Source organism: Taudactylus pleione, unplaced genomic scaffold (assembly GCF_031769625.1).
Source record: "Taudactylus pleione unplaced genomic scaffold, aTauple2 ptg000260l, whole genome shotgun sequence".
NCBI classification, from domain to species: Eukaryota; Metazoa; Chordata; class Amphibia; order Anura; family Myobatrachidae; genus Taudactylus; species Taudactylus pleione.
Window position 1 is genome coordinate 13,828 of NW_028284662.1, and position 27,360 is coordinate 41,187.

The following is a 27,360-nucleotide window of genomic DNA, read 5'->3' on the forward strand; positions in this document are numbered from 1 at the left end:
AAGGCCTCCAGCTAAATCAGTATGGGAAATAGGATGATCAGATGTAAAAAGTTACTCTTGTATTAACACTTTAAATTTGGTTAAGATTACAGTAAATTAGCCAGGATTGCATGAACCCACATAAATAGGAGGAAAGACTAAAAAGGGTAGAAGGCTTTTTATTGTGAATAGAAAAACAAAGTTTGACGGTAATGCTGCTTAAGTAGGAACACTGCTCTTTTCCCAGTGCATGCTGTACTTTACAAGTCCCCGGTCTGAGCTCAGAGAACATGGCCAAAAACATAACGTCTGTTTGGAGCTGGGCAGATGGCTGTGAAATATACCTAAGTTGGGGGCACAGTACCAGCTGTAGTGGGCCTGAGCTCTGCTCCTGAAAGGACGGAGTGTATAAGGCAAATTCACATCTCAATACTCAGCTGCTCCTCTGAGGTATATGGTGGCTTCCCCCTGTCACTAGATGAGAACCTGTGACAATAGAAGAATATGAAATGTAACACTAGGAGGATCTGTGAAGCAGCAGCAATGAGAAGACCTGTTCTAGGCAGGGATAATGGAATGGGTGCAGGAGCAGCAACCCCCACACCGTACCTTTAAACAACTCCAATCACATCTGGCAGGACAGATACTATTTTTGTCATAAACCAGCACAGTTTGGGGGTGGGTGGGCAAGAGGATATGGGCTCAGGGAAGAAACACTGAGGTGGGCCGAGTGGCATTTTTCTGCAGTGAAACCATCTGCAAGTTATACTCGTGGGATCACCTTCTCCATGAAATCTTTCACTGACTTCATTTCCTGCAACCAAGCAGAGATAAAATGTCAGAATACAGGCAAGAGGTTCTAAGTGAACTGAACACAGCACACTGGGCTGATGAGATACACCAATCACAGCCAAAGTTATTTATATTAATAAAAAAATAAGTTAATATATTGTAGAAAATAAACCCTTTTTTTCTAAAAACTAAGGAGGGATATAGAACATAATGCTTTTAATACAGAAATCTATTAGTGTATGCCCAAGCAATGATATTTGTAATTAAATTTACCTCGGGAACAGTTGCCAAAATATTTTCTTAAAATGGAGTTTGTTTAGAAGAATAGATAATCATACACAGGGAAGTTATTGACAGGTTACAGTTGTGGGATTAAACATGGGGCTCTGCAGCTGCTGTGGAACTACAGCATGTCCAGCCACAGTTTTAGCATGCCCTAATAGCAAAATTGTGGCCAGGCATGCTGGGATGTGTAATTCCACAGCAGCTGGAGGGCTGCATGTTGAATACCCCTGTTGTATTGCATCTGTCAGCTGAAGCCGTGAATTAAACGCAGGACATCAGGAGACAGATGTTGAAATTAGACCTTCAACAAGGATTCTTAAGGCCTGCTAAGCAGCTGTTACTGTCCGCCAAGGGTGGACTGGCCCACAGGGGTACAGGGAAAATACCTGGCGGGACCCACCCACTCCATTAAGGTCAGGTCCATTAACTGGTAGAGCGAGAACATGGATGAATATGCTTTGTTTGATTCCATAAGATATTAAACCAAGCTTGGTCCACCTGCCAATCAAAATTAGAGGATAGGTTAACAGATCTAATGTTTTCTTTTAGACCCTGGCTGGTGTGTATGGTGGTCCTCTTTCATATGTAGAGTGAATCAATGTGAGAATATATAACAGGATCACCTTCATGTGCTTTATTATTATACATACAGTATGTTACATTATACAGCATTCCCAAGACTATGGTGTATTCACTACAGTGCATAATCTGGTAGACAATAATGCATTCTCTCCCCCTCCCTCTGGTGCTTCTAACACACAAACATCAGCAGTTTGTTACATCAGCTTAGTGCTAGAAGCACCAGAGCAGAGCGCGACACCCCAGATAGGATAGAGGAGCTGCACGTGTTGTGACAGGTGCAGGGTGCTATATGAAGACTACAATGGGTGTGTCCTTATGTGCCCCACCGCTATACAATGCCAGAATTTCTAGCACTGTGAAGTGAAGGCGGCACCACACTGACACAATTCAGCGTGAATCGCATCATCGGCCACGGAGACTTCACCACTCTACCAAGAAGCTGGGAGTGCCACACGATTTTCGGGAGCCTCCCAGCAGTTTCCAGAGAGTAGGCAAGTATGCTGCAGGATAAGTCTTCTCTAATGGATGGCCAAGCTTCTATAGTGGCTGGTCAAACCCTCTAAAAATGGGCCCATCACTGCATTCCCCAGCGGACCCTACATGCCCCAGTCCGACACGGTCAGCACAAGCATCGCAGCTCCGTGCTTAGTACACAATTCTGCAGGCAGTCTTAAAGAACACATTGAAAGCAAGGACAATGTACAAGGTTTAGTTTTTGCTTAGATTGATGTTTTCAAAGACAAACACTGTAAAATAAACAAAATAAGTGGAAAGGTATGATGACTACTGGCCATTGAACAGGTCTATTTGGAAGACAAGTTTGCAGCAAAACAAAAGTTGACAGCAATGTATATTGTAACTAACTATATTTAAAAAAATTTTTTAATAACATTTAAGTGTGGCAAAGGTCCAAAGCTGGACATCCTCTTAGTATATTTTAGTAACATTAATATTACACTTTATTTATAGAGCGGCACTAGTGGTCCACAGTGATGTACATAGGACAGACAATAAAGACAGTACATAACAGTAAACTGGTAACACAACCATAATTCTCAGTACACAATACAGCGGCAGAAGCAAGGGGGAGTATTTAGTGTACATGTAGCCAATAGCGTGGGAACAACTAACAGGTTTAGAGTCACAGAGCAGAGTAAAGGCCATGAGCAAGTGGAGTAGCGTTCCCGCTAGGCTGTTTTAGCGGGACGCGGCGCCCTGCCCTCCTTCTGGAGGGCAAAAACCACCCTGCCTTCACAGCCTGCGGGTGCAAGAGAAGGCGGCTGTGAATAGGTAGGCAGAAGACCCTGCTCCTAGGTGCCTACAATATAAGGGGAGAGGGGGAGACAATGGTTAACATGAGGAGTGAGCTAGTGGGGAGGAAGTGAGAAGGCATAAGGGGACGACTTAAAGGCAGGACACAAGGGTGACTGAACAGCATGGTGGCATAAGGTAGGTGGTAACCGTCCCGTGGTGGATGAGTATGCTTTTATGAACAGGTGGTATTTGAGTGCCCCGTTGAAACTATGCAAGGTGGGGGAAAGTCTTATAGGACGAGGAATATCATTTCAGTGTAGGGGGGTAGCACGGGAGACATCTTGTATTCGGGAGTGATGTTGTAACCAGGGTGAAGAGGCAATGGTCATTGGTTGATCGGAGAGGGCAGGAGGATGTATGGAGAGGAGGTTGGAGATCTACAGAGCAGTGGAGCTGGAGAGGGCTTTGCACGTGAGGACGAGGAGTTTAAAGAAGGTTCCTTAGGAGAAGGGAAGCCAGTGCAAGGGGGTAGGTAGGAGAGGGATATAAGTCTAGCTGCAGTATTGAGAACAGATTGGAGGGGAGAGATGGGAGTGGGGGAGGCCAGTAAAGATAAAGTTGCAGTTGTCAAGACGAGAAATGATCAGTGAGTGGATAAGCATCCTTGGAGAGGAATGGTCTAATGTGAGCGAAGTTTTGGAGCAAGAAATGAATAAGAGACTAAATGTGGGGGGTGGAGGAGAAGGAGGAGTCAAGAATGACACACAGGCAGCAGAGTTGGGGACCAGGTGAGTAGTGATGTTTTCAACAATGATGGAGATCTGGGAGGGGAGGAGACTCTAAATGGAGGGAAACAATGAGTTCTGTTTTGGCCATGTTGAGCTTGAGAGCGCGCTCGGACATCCAGGAGGAGATGGCAGAGAGGCAACTGGACACCTGAGAAAGGAGGGAAGAGGAGAGGTATAGTTGAGTGCCGTTGGTATAGAGGCGATATTGGAAGCCAAAGGAATTGAGAAGGCCACCCAGGGAGGAGGTGTACAGCGAAAACAAAGGGCCGAGGACAGAACCCTGTGAGACAGGATAGATGTGGAAGGGGCTAGCAGTGTTACGAGGCAGAGAAGGAGCGGTTGGTGAGATATGAGGTGAACCAGGAGTGGATGGTGCCAAAGAGGCCAATGGTTTGAAGGGTGTGGAGTAGGAGAGGGTGATCCACGGTGTCAAAGGCCACTAAGAAGACCAGGATGATGAGCAGGGAGAAGTAGCCCTTGGATTTGGTTGTGAGCAGATTGTTAGTGACTTTGGCCAGTGCAGTTTAAGTGAAGTAGAGGGGGCAGAAGCCAGACTGGAGGATCAATGTTCAATAGAGTTGTCAGAGAGGTAGCAAGTACATTCTCGCTAGTTAATAGCCACATCTTGTATTTTGACCTATTGTGTAAACTTCAATAAAAAAAAAAATCAAATACACAGACTAAGGGCCAGGTTTAGTTTGCAGACCGCCATGCTTCGGAAGCAGTTTTCAGATCCAAACTACACTATTTATCATGCTGCAGCTTACAGGGCGAAAGCAGAAACCACATATGAAATGTGATGGTTTGCAAACCCTTAAACCACATGCAATTTAGGCCAAAACTCCCTTACATTCCCTTAACAGCATCTGGCTCACTTATTCAGGGGGAAAAAAAAAATAACAGATCCATACCCTAGAGGGGACTTGCCTAGCAATGCGCCACTCCTGGTACCCAGGTAAATATGGTTGCACTACAAGTGACAACATGCACTCACATCCCAATTTTATGGCATGCTGGTGCTTTGAGAACTACAAGCACCAGCATCCACACACAAATTTGTAGTTTTCCATTGTGTAATAAATCATGCCACCATAATAAATAATTCATGCCACCACAATGAATTATTAAACCTACCTGCTTTTTGTACATTCTGGAGCTGATGCACAGTTAACTGCATTGAGAGTATAAAACTAAATGCATATAGGAGTTGTATCATCTTTGCAAGCGGACCGCCCCCATACATATGCTTGGTTTGATATCAATCATCAGTGCCCACTTCCAGCAGCACTAGCTGTAGTATAAAAGATTACACCTGGATGCATGCGTATTTACACTTCCAGCAGCACTAGCTGTAGTATAAAAGATTACACCTGGATGCATGCGTATTTACACTTCCAGCAGCACTAGCTGTAGTATAAAAGATTACACCTGGATGCATGCGTATTTACACTTCCAGCAGCACTAGCTGTAGTATAAAAGATTACACCTGGATGCATGCGTATTTACACTTCCAGCCAATTCTGCACAGCCTGCAGTTCCATCAACATGCCCTCCCAGAACATTTCCTATGTAAGAACACCCAGTTACACCTTCAGTCACAAGTGGAGATTCAACTGAACTGCTCATGGCTCTGCATCCAAGAACATGTGCAGTAAAAACACATGCAATATGCACTCTGTAAATGGGCATATGCTGAACTCCACATCAGTCCCTCCATATTTTTATATGACTTTTTGTTGCACTGTTCGCATGTAAATCCTACAGGAAATACCTTGGTATTAATATCCCTGTAGTTTTGTCATCATTAAACAGACTCCATTTTACCTCCGTCTCTCCTGGGTAAAGTGGCTTTAATTAAAAAAGTGCGGTATTCCCCAAACTGTCTTACCCTATCCAAATGCTCCCCATCAGCTTATCCCTGTTCTCTGTGAAATTCTGTACCTGGCTGATCACCAAATTTCTGTGGAAAGGAGGTCATGCCCCATATTGCAGTTGCTAAATTGCAACTTCCCGGATCTAATGGAGGGTTGGTGTTGCCAGACATACATTTAATAGGGCTGTTTATTTTAGATATATCAGCGACTGGCTGTTAGGTAGAGAAACTTCTACTAACACCCCTACTGAAATAGCTATGTTTTCTCTATTTTCAGTGGCTGCTCTACTTCATTCTTCTAAGAAGTCCATCCCCACCAATGTGTTCACAGTGTGTTCTATTCCATGACACTTCTAATATGGCTTAGAGAGCTATTTGTTCAAGGTTTTTCAGGCCTTATACATATTCTAAATGTCCCGTTCACATGTAATCCCCTATTTCCCCCAGGCCTCGATAATCCCATGTTCCTTCATTGGAAGAAGTGCATTTGACCCTGGTGGAGTCATTCTTCTCTTCAGACCCCTACATAATAGTGCCTACATTCCACGTAAACAATTTTACAAGTATATCATGATACAGTTTCCAGCTTTGGACACTCCTGACCCAGTTCAAAAAACTTCTTTTATTTTGCTTCACCCATATAAAGCCAAATATCTCAGTTTCGACCTTATAAGTACCTCATATACTAGAGTTTGGCAGCGGACGGTGTCTTCCTGGGTTTGAGACAACCGTCTATATCCTCGCTAGATATCATACGTTACCATTACGATTCAACTGTGAAGTTACTAAGATGCTCCTGGTTGCAGGAAGTTCATATTAAGACCGTCACTCAAATTTACATCTCACAGGCTCGTAGATGTTTCATGGTGCAGGAGGAGTCGGGTAATTGTCCTAAATGTAAGCACCCTAATGCAACCTTCTTCCATAACTTATGGAAGTGTCCAAAAATCTGCATATTCTTGGGGAAAGTTATGGTATTTCATTATTTTCCATCTCAGTCTCCGGAGTGATCCGCTGGCACTCTTGTGTGCCAATTTTGATGAGTGGGACTTAGGCCCAGATAGAAGGTCACTATTCCTCTGTTGACCATCATTGTTATTATAGCTAAGAAGGCAAGTTTGTGCAATTGGACATCCCCCTACTCCTTCTTCCCCCTCCTTTTAGCGTCAGTCAAATCACTAATGCTTACAACCCTGTATTAAGAATGGCAGGCTGTTTTTTTCAGCCCTGGAGACTGGAATTCACTCCTTTTACAAAAAAGTGGGGAGCTTACATTGAGTCACTTGACTCCTCCACATAGGCAAAAATCTTGAAGGTCTTCGAAACCACCTCCTGGAACGAATTTAGAACCCTATCCGGATTCCATGTGTCTCCTATTCTGTAGGGGTCATTACCTGCTCAGGAGGTTAAACTTTATGCTTGTACTGATGTACTTGGTTTGGTCTATACCAAGGAGGGTTGACTCTTGTCCAGTTTTCAGTACAATCTTCAAGCCGATTCACTGCAATGTTGCTTCCCATCTCCATCATGTTCAATCCCCTTCCCCAGTTTCTTTTAATATCTTTTCTAATTACACTTGAATTACAATATTGTACTGTTATTTGATGTTCTTTACATGTTTTGCCCTATTGCACTCCCTTGGTTAAGCATTAACTCTATCTTGATATGTGAATTTTGTATGTGCATTTCACATTGTAAAACAGCTGTTTGCACACAATGGGATTGCTTCTATGTTTTGGTGCAATAGCGCTTTACTATATATTGTTTTTCTTACTGTAATTTTCTATTGCTCTTTTTGAAATAAACATTTAAAAAAAAAATTATTACAGGAAACAATTGAAACCTTATACATAATAAAGACAATTGTTCTCTTGCATTGAAGTTGACCAAGGTTAAACAAGCAGGTTACTATAGAGAAAAAAAACAACCCACCCTGTCCCCCTCCCACCATTCATAAACCATGAAACAGGGCAGAAAGCAGTCTACCTATTGGGCATAAGATCAGATAAAAACTAAAGATAATAGGCAGGATCAATGTTGAGCACAAGTTAAATGAAAATATAATACAATATAAGGATACTAGGCACCTGACAGACTGCTGTGTGAAGGAGCATAGCCGAGACACATAAAATAGAAACTTGAGTAAGGGGACACCCCAAGCATCAACCTTACCTCTTGACTAGTGCTGTGCATAACTCCAGGATATGTTTTGAAATGAACTTTTGATGGGTTCAGCACAGATTTCAGTTTCTCGGAGGTGAGTGTTCCAAAGCGGACAGGAATCATAGGATCTGCTTCCCCATGACATTGCAGGATAGAAATGTCCTTATTTACGCCACATGCCGCCTACAAATTAAAAGTAATCATTTAACATCTTATAGTGCAGTTAGACTACCAAGTCAATCTCTATTCAGAAAATCTGCTCCTCATCAGGTCTACTTTACTTAATGAGCTAATTTTAGCTCAAACAGGATATACAGTACTCAACGCTAACTCATTTAAAGTCCTGCTTATCTTGAGTGCTTAAGAGACAAAAATAAAACTCCAAAGAAACCAGACACGATCATGGTCCTAATCACCTTGCAGAGGCTCAAAAAAATTATCTGGAGGAAGGGGACTTACTCCTATACCAAGTACCCTACCTCCTATGGTTAGTGCTTAATTCCTTACTGGGAGTGCACTCAAGGAGTTGAATGTTGAATAAATTTACATGCATCATCAAAGCCTTTGTATCCTTGTAACATCATGACTGAGCTGGCTATAGTCTGGTTGGAGCTTCTTTAGTTTAAATCCTGCACACTCAGAGGTACAGGTGGAGTTTAAAGTGGGAGGAGGGAGAGCCAGACATTCTGAAAGGATACACAGCAGTGCATTACCCAGAACAAAATAACTAAACAAAAGATGAAAAGGCAGTACTCTCTTTACTAAAGTTCACGTGTACTAAGCTGCACTGGAAAATATGTATACTTGGGCCCTTGTTTGAAAGTCTAAATGGGTTTTAAATAATAGGTTTAACAAAAAGATGTGATTTTTCCACTGTAGTATTTCTAAGGATGGTCACACATGGCTATTGTTATAGTCTTCTGCCAGGACTATTAATAAACACCTAAGAAGCAGGGTGTTAGTTACGGTTTACTAGATTAGTCTGTAGAGCATCTCCCAGACATGGGACCCCACTGTTCTAGTAGGTGTGTGGAGGGTGGCTTCCTGTAGACAGTTACTCTCAGACAGACAGAGGTCTCTTTTAAAAAGTATGTTGCAGGCACATATATTCTGGGAAGCACCTGCACTGAAAATATTCTGTTTCCAAAATCATGTGAATATAACATCATGCTCTAACCTCATACCCTTCCAACCAGCCAAAAGTAATGAATGAGAAAAGGAGGGTTACATGACTTCAGTCACTAAAAATGAAAAGTCTGTATTACCCCATTTCCCTGCTATTGGGATACTCTATATTCCCTATAGATCAATCAATCACTCATTACAGATGCTTTAGCTGAGAATGAACTTTCTCTAACCTTACCTGAGGGAATGTCTTGTGCAGAGGCAGCCAACAGCTGAGCCCGACTACTCCAGCAAGTTTGTGTTGACAGGTCAAAGCTGTATACAAAGACAGAGCACCTCCCTGAAAAAGTACAATAAGGGTGCTTTTTAGTGGCTTTTTGAAAAACAATGCTAAGAAGTTGGGGAAAAAAAAAAAAAAATGTAGTAGTTAACAAAAGGTAAGTTTTACCATCACTCTCCTTTTCATCTTCAGGGTCCACAGGGAGACAGGGAAGCAGTCGGGAAGCCGGTGGACGGATTCCCGACTGTCGAATCCCGGCAAGGGTTAAATGACAGGCGTCGAGATCCCGACGCCTGTCATTTTCCCTACGCCGGGAGCCCGACACCAGCCTTACCGATCGAAGGTAAGCCGGGCATGGACAGCCGCGGGGGGCGGGTTAGGTTTAGGATTCCGGGGGGTTTGACGACGACTTAGGGTTAGGCACCCCTCCAGGAGGTTAGGTTTAGGCTAGGGGAAGGGAGGGTTATGGTTAGGCACCCCCCTGGGGGACTTAGGTTTAGGCAGCGAGGTTAGGCACCCCTAAGGGAGGGTGAGGGTGTAGAATGGGTTAATCAATACTTACCTTTCGACGATCTGTATTTTCACTGCTGCCGGCGATAAATCATACTTGAATCCAGAGACAATGGGGATGTCCCAAAGCAGTTGTTCAAGGGCGGGAATGCTCCTGAGCCGATAAGAGAACCCTACGCCCAAAGGAAACATCCTGAGAGGCAAGTGTATCAAAGGCATAAAACCTAAGAAAGATGTGGTCAGACGACCAGGTGGCCACCCTGCATAGCTGTTCAGCTGATGTGCCACGCCGGACTGCCCACGAGGGATCCACAGAGTGAGTAGAATGAGCAGATACTGTAGCCGGCACAGAGACCAGTCTGCGTGTAAGCCTGTGAGATAGTCATGCGAATCCATCTGGCCAGAGTCTTGTTTGTTAGCTGGCCATCCCTTCTTGTGGAATCCGTATAGGACAAAGAGGGAGTCAGATTTCCTGACGGAAGTCGTACGGTCCACGTAGATCTTCAGAGCACGGACCACATCCAAAGAGGCCTCACCAGCCGAGAGGTCTGGTGATTGAAAGGCTGGAACCACAATTTCCTCATTTAGGTGGAAGCGAGAGACCACCTTTAGAAGGAAGCCTGCGCGTGTTCTAAGAACCGCCCTGTCCCAATGAAAGATTAGAAAGGAGGAGCGACATGAAAGCGCCCCTAAATCAATCAGATACCCTACGGGCAGATGCTAGAGCCAGAATAAACAGTGTTTGCAGTGAGCCACTCGACATACGCTGATTCCAGGTGTTCGAATGGAGGTTCCTGAAGTGCGTGAAGCACCACTGACAAATCCCATGGAGCCACAGGAAGGACAAAGGGAGGTTGTATATGTAGAATACTGCAGGGAGGTGTGAACATCCGGAAGAGGAGCAACTCTGCGCTGAAACCAGATGACAGAGCAGACACGTGTACTATCAGAGAGGCTAGGCGGAGGCCTAGATCTAATCCAGCCTGCAGAAAGGAAAGTATTCTAGAAACCTTAAAAACTTGAGGGTCGTAGTTTCTAAGAGCACACCATTGGAAATATGCATGCCATATTCTGTGAAATTCTGGCTGAGGCCCGTTTATGTGCTGGACCACAGAGCTGGAAAATCCCTTAGCCATTAGGTGGGATATCTCAAGAGCCAAGCCGTTAAAGACAGACGGGCTAGGTCCAGATGTAGACATGTACCCTGAGACAACGGTCTACTCATAGAGGAAGTTGAAGAGGAACGTCTATGGGCCAAGCCAGAGCCATCAACAGGACTGTGCCCCCTTCCTGCTGGAACTTCCGAAGAACTCGAGGAAGCAGGGATATTGGGGGGGAAAGAGGTATGCCAAATGGAAGGTCCATTTCACCGACAAGGCGTCCACGAAGGCTGCGTCAGTGTTCCTTGTCCTGGTTCCATATACTGGAAGTTTGTTGTTGTTGTTGTATCTTGAGGCCATGAGATCCACATCCGACAGACTCCATTTGTCCACCAGGAGCTGAAAGACTTCTGGATGTAGAGACCACCCTCCTGCATGCACGTCGTGATGGCTGAGGAAATCGGGTTCCCAATTGAGAACTCCCGGGATGAATAAACACGTAGATGGCGTTCGGTGCATGCGAGAATGTGGGACACTTCTGTCATTGCTGCCGGACTCAGAGTGCCTCCTTGGTGGTAGACCATTGCCGTGGCGTTGTTGGACTGTACTTGTACTGGCCCGTTTTTCAGAATATTCTGAGCCAGAGTGAGAGCTCTGTAGATGCCTCGAAGTTCCAGGATGTTGCTGGCAACACTGCCTCGACTGGGGACCATAGGCCCTGGAAGGAGTGTTGGCCGGTTACTGCGCCCTACCCTCAGAGGTTTGCATCCGTGGTGAGGAGAGCCCAGTTCGGGTTCCAAAAGGGAGGACCCTGATTCAAATTGGAAGGCTGTAGGAACCAAGCTAAGGACAGGGGAACCTCTGGGAGGAGGCTCATAGTCTGGTATTTAAGCAGATGTGGTAGCCCGTTCCACCTGGAGAGGATCAGGTGTTGTAGGGGCCTGGAGTGAACTCCACCATGTCAAAGGTGTACACCATTGAACCCAATGCCTGCATTGCAGAGTCAATCACCACACTGCAATTGTGAAGCAATCTGCGTAGTCTGTGTTGCAGTGCTGAACTCTTGTCCGCCGTTAGGAAGATTCTCTGAACTCGAGAGTCCAGGAGGGCTCCCAAATGTACCATCCTTTGAGAAGGTGTCAGGGAAGACTTTTTCCAGTTGATCAGCCAACTGTGCATTTGTAAAAAGGCAACGGTTACCTGCAGATGGCGGTGAAGAGTCTCTGGGGAGCTGGCCAACAGCAAGAGATTGTCCAAGTATTGGAGCAGTCTGCTCCCTTGATGACGAAAAGAGAGGCCGCCATAACTGCCATGATCTTGGTAAAGACCCGAGGGGCCGTTGAGAGGCCGAACAGCAGAGCCTGAAATTGGGAATGTTGCTGCAGTGTAGCAAACCAGAGATATTGTTGATGAGAAGGCTCTATAGGTACATGTAGGTAAGCGTCCTGAATGTCTAGGGATGCCATAAAATCTCCAGGCTCCATAGCTAGGATAATAGAACAGAGAGTTTCCATACGAAACCTGGGCACCCTGATAAACTTGTTCAGAGATCTCAGATTGAGGATAGGCCAATGAGACCCATTGGGCTTCTTAACTAAGAAAAGGGTAGAATAATAGCCCTTGCCCCGTTGTGAGGAGGAGACCAGAATTATTACTCCTGAATTCAGTAAAGACTGAATTACTTTTTGGAGCAGCAGGGCCTTGGTTGGGTCCAATGGCGGTCCTGTGCAAAATAACTGCAGGGGATTCGTCTCAGGAATGAGAGGGCATATCTGTGGGAGACCACTTCCCTCACCCGGGCATCTGACGTGGTTTGATGCCAAATGTGGGCAAATTGAAGCAGTCAGCCTCCCAGCCTGGGAGACCCCAGGGAGAGACCCGCCATCGTCAGGCTGTAGGCTTGTCCTCACACTTGGCAGGTGGACATCTAGTAGCCCAGGCCTGTTCGGCCCTAGGCTTGGTTGAGGTCTGTTGTCGTGGAAAAGACTGACCCTTGGCTTTTCCTTGAGGACGAAAGGACTGAAAGGATGATGTCCAAGGCTTTGTATATTATGCATAGGGCAGGAATGCAGTCTTGTTAGTCGCAAAAGTAGTCAATTCTACCCAATTCTGGACTAAATAGGATGTCTCCTGCATAAGGCAGAGACTCTAGAGCCTGTTTTGATTCTGAATCTGCTTTCCAGGAACATAGCTGAAGAATACAGCGGGCCACTGCCAAAGTGGCATGAATTCCTGGAGGCCAGGAGAGCCGTATCCCAAGCTGATTCACCTAAGTAGGAGGCTGCATCTCTAATGTGAGATAAGTAGGACAGCTGTTCCCTCGAAGTTCTGGGCCTCTGCCCAACTCTCAATGGCTTTTGCCACCCAGGCCGTAGCCCTAGCAGGATGAGTAACAGCTCCTGTAAGATTATATAGGATTTATGACAAGATTCTATACGTCTATCTGTAGTCTCCTTCAAGGAGGTTGCAGTATGAATGGGTAAGGTGGCATTTTTAACCAGATGTGTGACATGAGAATCCACTGCTGGGGGAACTTCCGAATTAGTACAATCAGTAGCTGAAAGAGGGTAAAAGGAGCTGAACTGTTTGGGAATTTGAAACCTTTTACCAGGCATATTCCATGCTTCACTCATGTGATCAGATAACTTGTCAGGAGTGAGCAACCTTAAACTTTTGTTGCTTAAAAAGTGTGTGTTTTTTCTTAGGAGTGGGTTCATCCTCTTCTATTTGTAGAATAGTTTTAACAGCTCTCACAAGAGCAGGTATATTTAATTTAGAGGGTGGCTCCTCTTCTCACGAGACGGAGTCAGAGTGAGAGCAGTCTGCATCTTCTGCCTCCCCAGATGATATCTCAGAATCAGATTACTCTGTGGATTGGGAAGATATCATAGTACGTTTAGTAGGCAAAGGCTTTTATTTTTGCAGCATTTGCTGGAAAAACCGTAGTGGTATTAGCCAAACTCTGTACAGAGGTAGACAGTGTCTACCCATGGGGGGAGGCAAAGGATTTGCAGGGAGTACCTGCTGTGGCCATCCCATAGGGTGAAGCTACCACGGGGACTGCTACTTGGTTTGCAAGTTTTGCCAGCATTTGTGAAAAGGCAGCCCAGGGTGGGTCCTGAGGGAGCGACTCCGAGGCTGATGGGCCTGGGGCTGTGTAACAATTAATACAGAGACCATCCTGAATGAGGTCCTCTGTGGTTAAGCCCGCACAGCAGAACTTACAAGACACCAGAGTAGGAGCAGCAGCATCAGGCTGCTTGTTATTCTTTCCTCTGCCAGCCATTGCCACAAGAATAACAAAATACACAGTATGATACAGTGCAGTGAACACCCTGTATAATATGGCACAGTGTAGCGTGCAACCACGCTATAAAGTATGTGACAGCACTCTCAAGTATCTGGGAAATGTGAGGTACAATGAAGGGAAAGGTATAAGCTGTACAGTATAGAAAGATTAGCTCTAGCACAAGTCACATACAAATGCAGAAAAACCATTACATGTTTACAATTGGCACTAAAATTAACTACACAGACCGCAGTGGCTGGTAGGATATAGTGCTGTCTGACCTGGCCCGTGGGAGGTATACAGGGAGACTGGACCCAGCGTTCCCGCAGACCTGCTTGCAGAAAATGGCTGCCGCGTATCTCTAGGGAGGAGGTGGGTGAGGGAGAAGCAGCTCAGGGAACACCAAGACCACAGCAAAATGAAGATCTGCACTGGGGGAGGGGCTGCAGGGAGAGCGTCTTCTACCTTTGCGGACATTAACCACCGGGTCCCCTGGCCTCCTTACATATGCCCTGTGCCAGTATGTTATATGCCCCGGTGGTCTAGTGGAGTTGTGGGCGCACCAGTGTCCACATCAGCGCCTCTGGTCTGTCTCCCAAGACCGGAGGCAAGACTGCGTAAAGACGCGGGTCCCCGTATGTGGCTTACCTGTCCCCTGGATTCCGGGCTGCAGTCTGGGGTCCGGGGAGCCTGCTAGCACAGGCTTGGAGTCACAAAGGCTCGTAGGGGTGCTGGGGCGGCAGCACAGACGTCCAGAAAACAGTCTGGTGCTGCTCGCCCGTTATAGTAAAAAAATAAAAATTAAATCATAAAATAAAAGCTTGGCCTGCTTAATGCAGCCCCCTGTTATAATGATGGTCCAGCTCCTGCCGGGCACCAACGAAACTGGTGCCCTCAGGCTGTGGGTGGGGTGGTATAGGGGGAAGGACCAGAGCATACTGGGATTGAAAAGCTTTGCTGTTGGTGTCCGTCCTCCTGGTCCCACCTACACCCCATTGTCTCCCTGTGGAGCCATATGGACCCTGAAAAATAAATTTAATTATTTGATCTCCAAATCAAAGCAGCAGTAATCATCCAGTGTTTATGCTGGTACCAAACATGGCTGTATCCAATGCCAAAGCACACAACTGCCACCCGTGCTCACTACACACCTGAGAGAATCCACCAAGTACAATCCTACTGGCCGGGATTCCATTCTTCACCTCATGCTCAATGATGCTCTTAACTAAAAAAAAAAAAAAGTGTAAGATATGAATTGCATCAAGTATCTCTCTCTCTAAAACAGATCTGACTAATAATCTTCTCTGACAAACCTCAAAACAGGCCATGCTTTAAGTATAACCCTGCACAGATGTAGTGGTCTAAACTTAAGAGTGCCAGGAATTATTAAGATAATCATACAGGACATAAAAGACGGCTATCCCAGTTGAATCTGACTCCAATCCATTTATTAAAATCCCGAAATGCTTAATTTCTGCAGTAGATTATTTATATCCTTACCGTTAGAAAACATTATTTTAGGTTGAATTGATTTCATGACAGGCCCTTATTATGCATTGCCATTCATCAAAAGGTCAAATAATGATCACAATATGAATATGTAATTTCTACATATTAATAACCCCTCATTTTAGTTTTATTTTTCTTTAAAACATTGTTGTGGCAGGTTAATTTATGCAGATTGATAAGGAACTCTGGAACATTCACTAGATGTATTCTTACTGCTATCTGCAGCTTTCTTAATTCCGGCTTCATCTTCAGGAGCGTCCGGACTCAGGCCCATTAAGTCAAACCTGCAGTGAAAGGAGAGAAGAGATTTGTAACAGGAAAACCCAGCGGTTATACCATTAGAGAGGTACTGTCCTTGGACACAAGCTTACCAAGCTGGCATCACCATCTTCATGTTCAGTGATACGGGAATGCGAGGCCTGCAGGGGTAAAGTTTGCATCAGGCTTCATGTGCAAGTCAGAAGTGAATCGCACGGTTTAATCAAAGAATCATCTTATGAACAGCATAACAAAAGTATTTTAGGAGCATACTCACGCATGTGGACATATGTACTTCACATAGGGCAATTTAATAGCAGATAGTGACTCAGCCCAGCCATGTCTACAGGAAAAAAATAAGTAATGCATTAAAAAAAAAAAAAAAAAAGTGGTGTATTAAAACCTAAAACGCTGGAGAAGATGGGTACGATTGTGAGATTTATTTCAAAAGTAAGATTGAGGAGTGCCTTTCATTTATGGCATATGTTCATGAATCATTACCATTGACGGGCACCCTAGCATTTGCTCTGTGGCTGTGGAAGTGCAGACCTGAATTTGGGGCACTCACCAATAGACAAAAAAACAACGCATTTACTCTATGGCCATTACAGTAATATATGCAAATCAGACAAAGTCCAAAGTCGATCTTTCAATCTCATGAGAGTTCTTACGCTGCTCATCCATTACACGATGCGGGGACGACGGCACGATTACGACGCCGTCGTCTCCCGTGGGCTGAAGTGCATAAACTGAACGATCAGTGTATACAGATCAATCATCCCCGAACATGGCAACCTGACGGTGGTCGTCAGGTTGACAGTCATGTTCGGGCGATGATTGACATTTTAACATTTTACTGCCCGATCTGCGGGCGATTACCAAGCGATGGAGTGATAATGACCATCGTTATCGCTCCATCGCTAGGTTTAATCGCCTAGTGGATGGGCAGCATTAGTCATGACAGCAAATGTTATATCAAAGTCCTACTGCAAACTCCTAATGCCCCAAACGATACCAAAACGAAAAGACCAACACAACGTGTGCAGCACACGCTATATTGGGAGAAGATCCGATGGGTTTTAGACATCCGTAGGATCCTGGTGCCACATACACCTCATAATTATTGGCCCTATATGACAGATATAGCCATGTCGGGCAGAGGATTGCATATTGTGTACCCAGCTTAAGGGTTGAGCATTACAGGTTTATTGGCCATTGCTTTCAATGAACAGTGGCTTTCCAATAAGCAAGGTGCATGAGTCAAACTCTGCACATTTGTTTAATAGGTCTGAAAGAGGAGCTCTAAGGTTTTTTTTTCTATATTAAAACCATAATTCCAGTTTATGATACTTAATAATCCAGTAGCACTTTAGGTACTGGAAATAGCCATTTACCCTAGGATATCTGTATAGCACTTGTACATATTTCAAGAAGTTCAGTTTAAATTACACTTTTTTAGACGTTCTAGACACGATCTTAGGGACCATTATTAAAAACTGTCATTTGTGAGGAGAGGGAAAAAACAAAAAGGGCCTAATGTTTACAGCAGTTGACTTGCTTGTGTTTTAGCCAGTCTGGTTGGGGTGTACATCGCAATCATTGGCCCCAGAGAGTCTATTGGCAAAACAGGTTAAAGTATTTTGGTGTCAGATTTTACTAGAGAAGCAGGTTTATATCACATAGGTCTTTTACTAGGCTTTGGCAAAGCTGTAATTACTGCCCCTTACCTAGAATCATGTAGAGCCCCAACTACAAAAGCCCAATGAAGCGTGAGCAACAAATGATCTAGGAGAAAGCCCCACGTAGTTTGTATATCTCCATAGGGAGGCAGTCATACACTGGTAACTTCGTTATAGACTGACTATCGTGGTCTACAGTAATAGGCGCCTCAAGACAAATGTGGACTGGAATAATAGAACATTCAAAAAGGAGTTGGAGTCTAGAATAGTGTATTCTACCCTTGATTTAGACAAGAATAAATTAATTTACAACACTATCTTAATATTACATTATAGACTAGGGTTATTAAACATGAGGCCCTCCAGCTGCTGTGGAACTATACAACCCAGCATGCCCTAACCGAAAGATTGAGGCAGGGCATGCTGGGAAGTGTAGTTACACAGCAGCTGGGGGGCCGCATATTGAATACTCTATTGTGTTCTTGCAATAGGAGCAGGAACAGTAGCTGTTTTTTTACTCCAATTAAAAGAATCGCCGCTTTCGGAACAGTAAGTTGCCTTTTGCTTAAGGTGTTTGGTACAGAGCTTAAAGTACATCTACTGTGGCTGAACTTGACTCGGCGAGCATTGAGTTTCTTCTGCAAGTACCACACTGCAGAAGCGTCAACGGGTCTGGTGACAGCCGATGCGCATTCTGGATAACCCCACGCGCCCAGCTGCAAAGGGGGCGTGGCCTCGCAGGGGATCCAGATAACATCACTCTGGGGGCAGCCCAGCATCACCAGAGATGCTGAGCTGCCCCCAGAGACTGGGCAGTCTGCACCGACGACTCCTCTTCTATGACACTACAGCACCCGGCTCCTGTCCCTGCAGAGGAGCTGGCATTTTGGTGTCACCACCTGCAAGGGTGACAACCCCGCCTCACTGCTGCAACTCATGTGGGAATAGTTATTAAGCTGTGGACTGCTTGACCACAAAATTGAATGCAGGTACTAATGTTTTCCTTTTAATATTAGTGCTGCTTTAAATTTAAAAGGTGAAACCCACCACATCGGAAATACTCCTTGGTCTTTCTGGACACAGACATACTATTGTTTAACTTGCTAATAAGTGGTTGGCTTAATGGCATCCCGTACAGGCTTTAATGCGGTACACCGCTATTCTGAAAAGAATATTTTCAGTTCTGTAACATTAACAGTCTACCATTATAGTGTTCATTTATGAGCATCTAGTCTTAACTTAAACAATACTGGAGAGTGATTGGATATTCATTGGAGTGTTTGTTACCACTTCATTCAGAAGCATTTGTGTATTAAATATAGCTGCAACATAGATGGGGTGATTCATTTGTTTTTAGTGCGGCTCTGGTGCAATGGGGGCCGGGTGGAGCAATTTAATTGCTGCTTTGTTTGGACGTGAATAGCCAGTAGGTATGTAGCAACTGTAGCGTGGGGTCTATGTGCCATATATTGAGCCAATTTCTGGAAAACCACACCAGTAATAGTTGGGGGTAAATTTAAGCCATTCAATATAGTGTTCCTGCTAGGCTGTTTTAGAGGGGCGCTGCACCCTGCCTGATTTAAAAATGTTAAAATGCTCCCGGGCCTTTATGGCAGCACCCTGCTGAATCAGCCTGCCAGGTGCTGTCCCCACCCACGGGCCGCAGTGCCCCACTGGGGATAAAAGTTGTGGTGAAACAATCACCTGAAGGGAGAGCATGGGGGCAGCCAAGCATCTCTAAATGCTGGGTGCACCCCCACATTAATGTGAAGGTGGCAATCAAGGACACACACCCTTTCCAAGTGACCACGCACCTATTACAGACAGCACCCTTTTCCCAGCCAGGCACCATGCCCCTCTAGAATTAACACATATCACCTCACTGTGGTCTATTTTGCAATGGACACATATATATACCATCTGCATCAGTCGTAACGTTCAAAGTGTAGAAATGGCATATACTCCTATACAACACTAAAACTGCACTGGCATAGCATTGCTTCTGCCCTCAGATAACTAAACACCAGTGCACTTTTAGCCTGATCCCCTCAATAGTACAGAATCTCATTATTTAATAGTTTAAGCGGGTGTAACCATGCCACTGTCATATATACGTCAGTGGTGTGCAAATCTCTGAAACATAGCAGCAGCCTCTCTGTTCCTGTATTTGATGGTTATTGTCCACTGGAGGGTCTCTATTGCTTATGCTGGGCATACACGTCTGATCCACCAGATCACCCAGATAACTGTACAGTGTATTGCTGCAACCGACCACTAATTATTTGTCTGTCGGACATACTGAAATCATCCAGCATGTCAGAAAGATTTGATAAATATTCATCCACATCTGGCAGTGTATGTGCTTCCGTGACTGCCCAGCCGACCTACTCCCTGTTCATTCACAGGGGACAAATAGGGAAAGGTCTACTGCCCTACGAAGGGACCGAGATATTGTGGTCTCTCATTGTGAAATATCTCACAGTGTATGGCCATGATATCTAATGGTTTTAACTGATCAGATAAAATGTATGTCGGTCTAACGGGCATTTTTTCTGAAGGTGTATGCCCAGCATTAGCTGGTTCTCCCTGGCCTGTTTGCAAGCAAAATGAGCCAAGTAAAGCTGGGTATACACTGGAGATATGTTTCGCTGATTCGCCTACATCGTACAGTGTGTACCGGCGATTGCGCGCTCCTGCGGTTGCTAGGTTTGATGTGATGCACATCAAACCTAGCGATATTGCTAGCGACCTGTAGTAAGTAAATGAAGGACAGAACATTGATCGGTCAGTCCATTAACTCGTTGCAGTGTGTACGGGCAATCCCTGTTCAAGAGCATTTGTTTCGATGTTGGAACAAATGCTCATCGTTCCAGTGTGTACCCAGCTTAAGAGGTACTGGCACAGAGCTCTTAGCATAAACAGCACATCATCGGTTTTAGTCAGTTGTGGTAATAGTGTGGTACAGAGGGCCCGATTCACTACGGATCGCTATTCTGCTTATATGAAAGCAACGCAGTTGCTAATATCAGCAGTTATATGTAAATGTTTGCATTCGCATTGCAATCGCAGCCTAACATAAGGACGCCCACTTCCCTTTACTCACATCTGTTTACTTTGTCAACATAGTGAAACAATCGGTAACATCGGACCCATACGCACAGTTAAGGCAGGTCAGACCTCACTCAGGAATTGCTTACTTCAGCGCACACTATGAAGCCTCAGGCTATGTATGGCATCACAGTGGCTAATTTATGCATGCCTCTGCAACGCCACTGAAACGCAATGACGTCTGCATCCGCCCGACCACCCCCCGTCACAACTCACAAACGGCACTTCCTGTCAATCAATTAGCCATGGGCCTGCGTATCCTATGTGACCGCTGTCCCGATCGCAGTGGCTAGTTTGCGCACTGTGATTCATAGGCATGTGCAGTATGCAACAACCGGCCACTTGCGTGTGTATAAGTAACAGCATTCCTTGCTGAATCAGGCTCAGAGTCAGCCATTAGGGTACGGCCATTAAGAGATGTAAAGTACTCACGTATAATGATGAATTTAGGCAATGGCAACAGCAGTATCAAAACTGATGGCAAACAATTACAATGCATATCTTGTTAAATAATATTATCTCTTTGAAGGCCTGTTAAAAAAGACCCCCTGAAAATAAACATATAAAAAAAAATGGGCAGGCTTGTCGTGCCAATTCATTTCGGCTACAGATAACATTATGGGGCCTATTTATTAATGATTGCATTTGCAATACAATCAGGGCATGATATTACCACCCATGATTGCATTGCAAGATGCGACAACAGCGCCAGAATGTATCATCTAGCAACCGCAGGTCCAGGGTCTCCGAAAGGAGCCAGTCCCTGCGACAAGCCCGGAGTACTGTTGGGGCTACTGCGCGTCCACAGTCCAGCTGACTGCACATGCACGGCCGCCATTGCCTGGGAGGGTTATGGGCGAACACTGTACCGGCTAATTATGCAAAGTGTAGCCCATGGGCTACAACAGGCTAATGCTATCTCAGATGGCATTAGCTGCTGGGCCAATCTTTGGAATGCTTGGCATTCCGAAAGTTGGTCAAAACTATGAGGGCTGTGGCTGCCGGCGGGAGTGAAGGGATCGTATTAGGTATTGGGGATATCTATTGCAGTCCCTCCTGGGGTGATACTAAATATTTGTGGTTACCCCCCGAAAACAGGTGAATAAGCTGCAATTATTATTGATAAATGGACCACTATATGCCTTTATCATCAATTAACTTAATGCAGATATGAAGAATATAGCACTGTAATTGTTTATTTTTGGATTTAGTTTGGAGTGTAGTCATTGTTTGTGCTTTAGCACAATACCGATCATTGAATCATAGCCCTGAATGCTTGTAGCCACTTAAATTAATCATGGCCTTCAATGCTTGTTTATCAGCAGAATGCCTGTACAATGTAAACATACTATACATATTTCACTGAGTAGAAACGTACTGGTGTCCAACATTGAGAAATATAGGGTGCTTCACTCGCTGTTGGCCCCCAAATTTTTCTTATAACTTCTAAAGTAATTGACGTAATTGAGTGAAATGGGACACAGACATGCTTTGGTCTATGAGAAACATGAGGAAGTCATTGTTGAAAGTGTTCGCCATTAGCATCCAGGCCAGCTGTTCACCACCCTAATCAGTAGCGCAGTCCAAAATTCAACGGCCAGTGAGGGTGGCAGTTGGTGTGGTTCCCCTATTTGAATTTTGGACTGCGCTGCAGCCCCACCTCCGGAATGTTAACTACTTAAGTTACAAGAAAAACTTTGGGGCCAATAGTTAGTGAAACACCCTGTATGACCACCACAGCTTTCAGACAGAATTACCTACAAAACATTTCTGGTTAATTAACTAAAGAGGCATGAGTAGAGAGGCATGAGTAGAGATAAAGACCCCATGGGGTCCTAGGCAACATACTGGGATTCATGGGCGTCGAAATGGGGTGGGGCTGGGCAAGGAGACAGCAAGCCCCCCCAAACATGTGAAAGGAGCAGCGGCCACCCGGACGGTCAGGAGCTGTACTGTATAGCAATAGGCTGCATGGCCCCTGATCAGCATAGAGTAGGAGGTGTAATGTGCGGTGTTTTAACTTGCAGACCGCACATTACACTTCCTCCTCCGTGCGGTGCAGCCTATTGCTATAAGCACAGCCTCGGCGGGAGCAAGGTAAGGGAAGAAGGATTGCCAAAACCCCCCACATAAAATCATTCCGACTTCCTTGCTGGGATTTTTAATCATCATCCTTTTGGGACCCTTCCAAACGTTGTTAGTCAAAAAAGCACACACATAAGGGTAATAAATACTGGCCACTCACAGGCCCCTAATTAGGAACTTATATTACCTAATGGATGATCTAGCTATGGATGTGAGCCCATACCGAGCCAGACATTTTAAACACTATGGAGGCCACAATAAAGATATTCTTTATAGTTTGCAAATATGTATTTATCGTACAAAATAAGGGAACTGAAGAGGTCTGGAGTAAAAGATGGTAAAGACAGGGTGATGGAAAAAGACAAAAGTGCCACCTCTTTTAATCGCTGCCGCCTAAACTTATCAAAGGATATAATCTCAGCACATGAGTACACTAAATAGTATTCATTGTACGGTCATCCTTTTCAAAACACTGCACTTACTATCTTGGCTCTGGTTGCGTTCTAAGCAGAAAGTGTAAAGAGAATGCATACTAGCTTTGTTATAACATGTTACAGAATGTAACAAGCATTCATAAAATGTATATACATAATGACAGATATAACAGATACCTCTAACATATACAGTTCTCCACACTGACATACAGCCAATCACAGATGAAGGCCTGCATAGCCAAACACTTAGCTGAGCAGATCTACAGCAGGGATGGCCGGATGATTGCTGATGGTTACAGGGGAGTAATGGTTAATGTGGACATGGGAAGTCTCAAAAAAGTTAGATTGGCGATTCAAACAAAGGAGCACCATTGTGTAATAAATTAAATTACATGCACCAATGCCAAACTCATAACGGAAACAGTTTTATATTGCTTGCCTCATGCTTCCAATATTAGCAGAGTTTCACGAGGGAAGATCATACAAGTTCAGCAATATTTAGGTTTATCAAACTATAACCATATATACACTAAATGAATGGACCACACAATATGATATTATGGTCTATCAGCAGTAGCTATTATTAACTATATAATTAATAAGCAGTCATGAGACGACCACAACACTGAGCAGAATGCATTCAGGCATGATCTATATAAGTTTTTTTGTACATATTAATACAAATCTAACATTGTAGTTGTCACTTGTCGTACAAATCAAAACTCTCAACTTACCCCGTGTCCCCCAGTCCATGCAGAAAGATCACCTGTTGGTAGCAGAGATACATTAATCACATCAGTACGGTAGGGGGGACACATACAGAGAACGGGGCAGCGTGATGGTAATCAGAGGGGAGTCCCCACCCTGTCAGCCGCAATCTGACCACACATAGCGGACACTGCAGCAGTAGTGTGGCAGGACGGCCACACACTGGACACTACAATGGGGCTCTATGGTCGGGACCAGACCCGCCTCATCTAACCCAATATCTGCACGCAGATGAGTCTTACCGCCGCCGTCTCTCGCTCCCCTCCGGGGACGGTCACAGCGTCGGTGAGTAGCGGCACAGACATGTTGTTTCCGCACATGCACCGGAGCTATGTCACACACCGCCCCGGTGACCTCTGACCCCCGAGAAGAAACAATGAGCCGCAGCCGCTAAGCGGATCTAACCCCGCCGTCGGTCACGTGACTACGCCTCTCCCTTAAAGTCGCCGCCTCACGCAGCGAGTCACTAGGTGCCATACGGCGGCCATCTTGCGTGTGGCGGAATAGCAGATTTAGTTGTTTTGTGCCAAACTTGTTTTCTTCATAATTATTATTTTTTTGTAGTCATAGGTCGACTTTTTTTTATACAATGTTTGGTTAGATGAGTTGTTTCATTCTGGCCATGCGTTGACCTACTGTCACATCATTTGCAGATTCCCTTTTTCACCATCCATTATCCAGTCTTATCTGGGGCATATTTATCACAATCCGCATTTCAGATGTTGTCATGAGAAAAATTTGCCCACATTCGCATTGCGATATTACAAAATATCACAGGAATATATTAATATTCGGGTGCTGTGCCAGAGCTTGTGAGAAAGCTCTGTCCCTGCGAATAAGAAGTAGATGGCTTATCACATCTGCAAAATCTGTGCTGCTCTCCCAGAACAGCTGATCCCAGAGTCAATGTCCATGACCACACTATCCCCTAACCCAACCGCCACTGGCTAACCCCGCAGGCACTGTCCCCCCCCACCCTGCGGGCACAGGCGATCCCTGCAGGCACTGTCCCACACCCTTCAGGCATTGTCTCTCTGCAGGCACCATCCCCTAACCTCCTGCAGAGCACATGTCCATCCTCACTCTTCTTTCCATGGTATGATCAGCTGGCAGCCCATGTCCATCTTCTCACAGGGACCGCAGGGTTGAGGTCAGCTGATGAGCAAGGGGAGAGATCTGTAAAGATCAATCTCCCACTCGCAAAGATGGCATTCGTTTAGAGGGACTTGTTCCCAAAAAAAAATACAATTCAAGCTTTGTAAATTCGGCTGCTTGCATTTTCCATTGGGAAATGCGATCAGGATTCTAATCAGTTGCAAATTGTAGGGCATAGAGATTTTTTGATATCACCTCCAAAAGCCCTTTGATACATTTGGGTGATACTAAAATAATGTCGAAAGGTTGTGGGGAAAAAAAGTTTGATAAATAAGGCTTCTGTGTGATACAGCCTACTGGGCTGTGCTGCCTATGACGAGGTAGATGTCTCAAAAGTTTACCTCATTAATTTTTTGGCTGCAAAAGACTCTAAAACATAATAGTTCATATCTTGTTGCTAGTGCCAGTGTGTTATTTTCCCAATTGCAAGTGAGCATGGTTTTATTTCCATACCTGTATTCATGCTTTACTGGCATTTATAACGGAATGGGTATGAAATCCCAGCAGTCGGGATGCCTGCTGTCAATATTCAGACAGCGGCATCCCGATGCTCAGGATCCTGACATGGGTCTAGTAAGTATACTTACCCTCCCCCTTCGCCCCCTAACCCTCTATTTCTAAATGCTAACACTAACCCTCCCCTCCCCATTAGTGCCTAAACCAGTGTTGGCTAACCTTGACACTCCAGCTGTTGTGGAACTATATATCCCAGCATGCCCTGCTACAGTTTTAGCATGCCCTAAGAGTAAAACTGTAGCAGTGCATGCTGGGTTATGTAGTTCCATAACAGTTGGAGTGTCAAGGTTAGCCAACACTGGCCTAAACCTAACCGAGCCCCGGGGGTACCTAACCCTAACCTCTCCAAGCCTAACCCCAAACCACCCCCCGTCTCCAGCTAAGTACTAACCAGCCCCGCTATACTTACGTTCGGCATCCAGGCTGTCAGGATTCCAGCGTCGGGATGTCACCTCCTGCCGGTATTCCGGCTCCAGTCTTCTAGCCGGGTAGTGGCATTCCGGCACCAGGATCTCTTCAGCTGGGATGCTGCATGTCAGTATAATAACTGCATCCCTTTATAACATAATAAAGTATGTGTTTTGATGTGAGTAAAGGATAAAACAAGGTGGTTCCTAGTGTATTGTATATATGGCAATCCAGTTAGACACTAGCAAGTTTGATGCAATAAAGCAGAGGTTCCAAAACTCGGTCCTCAAGGCACCCTAACAGTCCGGATATCCATGTTTGACCACAGGTGACTTAATTAGTACCTTAGTCAATTTGATTTAACCACCTGTAATCAACTATACATATCTCTAAAACCTGAACTGTTGGGATGCCTTGAGGACCGAGTTTCGGAACCTCTGTTATAGTAAATATAAGTAGGAGGATGCAATCTGTGCAAGTGATCGTCGTCGGGATTCATCATGTCACCATTGATGGAATGTTGACATAGCAACCTTGGTGCCCAGCGGTGACCTACTTTGCTCCCGACTGACAGCTGCAGTGAATCCAGCACAGCTTCGGTGTCAAAGCTGTGATCTACAGACGTTGCAGTATTTCTCTCCTAACCCCTACCGCTATCTTAACCTTAATGTCAACATTCTGATAATGTACACGTTTCACCTTCATAAGTGTCAACATTATAAATGTCTACATTGTCATTTTGACTACATTCCCCACTAGAGCACCAACTACCATATGGAAAACCGGAAGTGAACAAACGCACACTTCCGGTTTTGCGGCAACTACGAAGAGGCCCGTTTTGAAACAAAAAAGGCATCTCTCTTGATGCCAACGACGGGCACTACCTCAGGGAAACCGGAGAATATGTATAGAACTAAGCTAACAGGTGGCTCGATTATGCTGTTCGAACCTAAAGTCGCAGTATGACGACTTCCAGTCACACGTGATAACACACCAGCCATTCAGTTTTTAAGAGGCCCAGATCTGACTGCGCACACACAGCCTTGAGGAAGAGCTAAACTGCTCAAAACGCGTCGGCATTCTGTGTGCAGCTCTACTACAATTCCAGGATTCTGCCAATGCATGTGTGTCCAGCAAAAGTACATTCCGGTTAACCCCTGCTGCATTAATACATTAGGACACTCACCACCACAGACTGGTATACCCAACGGCTTCATTTAAAACCTAACATTCATTTTTGTTATTGATTGTCATATTCACATAACATTTGCTTAATTTGAAGCCAAATTATCATTGTTATCTATATTGTTCATTGTGTGATATTTTGTATAATTTTAAAGGAATAAATCTCTGATTATTATACATTTGATTCTGTATAAATTTGGTTTAGTGCCTAGATCACTATATAAATTTTTGTATC

General features: G+C 44.8%; 1 protein-coding gene across 1 annotated transcript; it reads right to left on the reverse strand.

Annotated features, from left to right (window-relative positions):
• Positions 1-142: 142 nt before the first annotated feature.
• On the reverse strand, positions 143-24,290 carry LYPLA2 (lysophospholipase 2). The gene is made up of 9 exons (XM_088481009.1): positions 24,104-24,290; positions 23,828-23,859; positions 16,065-16,130; positions 15,901-15,948; positions 15,743-15,813; positions 15,172-15,245; positions 9,080-9,181; positions 7,726-7,899; positions 143-793 (listed from the first exon to the last, which is right to left on the reverse strand). The coding sequence occupies exons 1-9, from the start codon at positions 24,179-24,181 to the stop codon at positions 743-745; spliced, it is 696 nt and encodes a 231-aa protein (XP_088337135.1). The 5' UTR covers positions 24,182-24,290; the 3' UTR covers positions 143-742.
• Between the last annotated feature and the right edge of the window lie 3,070 nt (positions 24,291-27,360).

Bases quoted from the DNA above. Each gene is read 5' to 3' on its own strand.
- LYPLA2 (XM_088481009.1), bottom strand. From the start codon at position 24,181: ATGTGCGGAAACAACATGTCTGTGCCGCTACTCACCGACGCTGTGACC. The intron at 15,949-16,064 runs GTGAGTATGCTC...TTACCCCTGCAG, and splicing joins AAGTACATATGTCCACATGC to GCCTCGCATTCCCGTATCAC. The intron at 15,246-15,742 runs GTAAGAATACAT...TTTTTTTTTTAG, and splicing joins TAAGAAAGCTGCAGATAGCA to TTAAGAGCATCATTGAGCAT.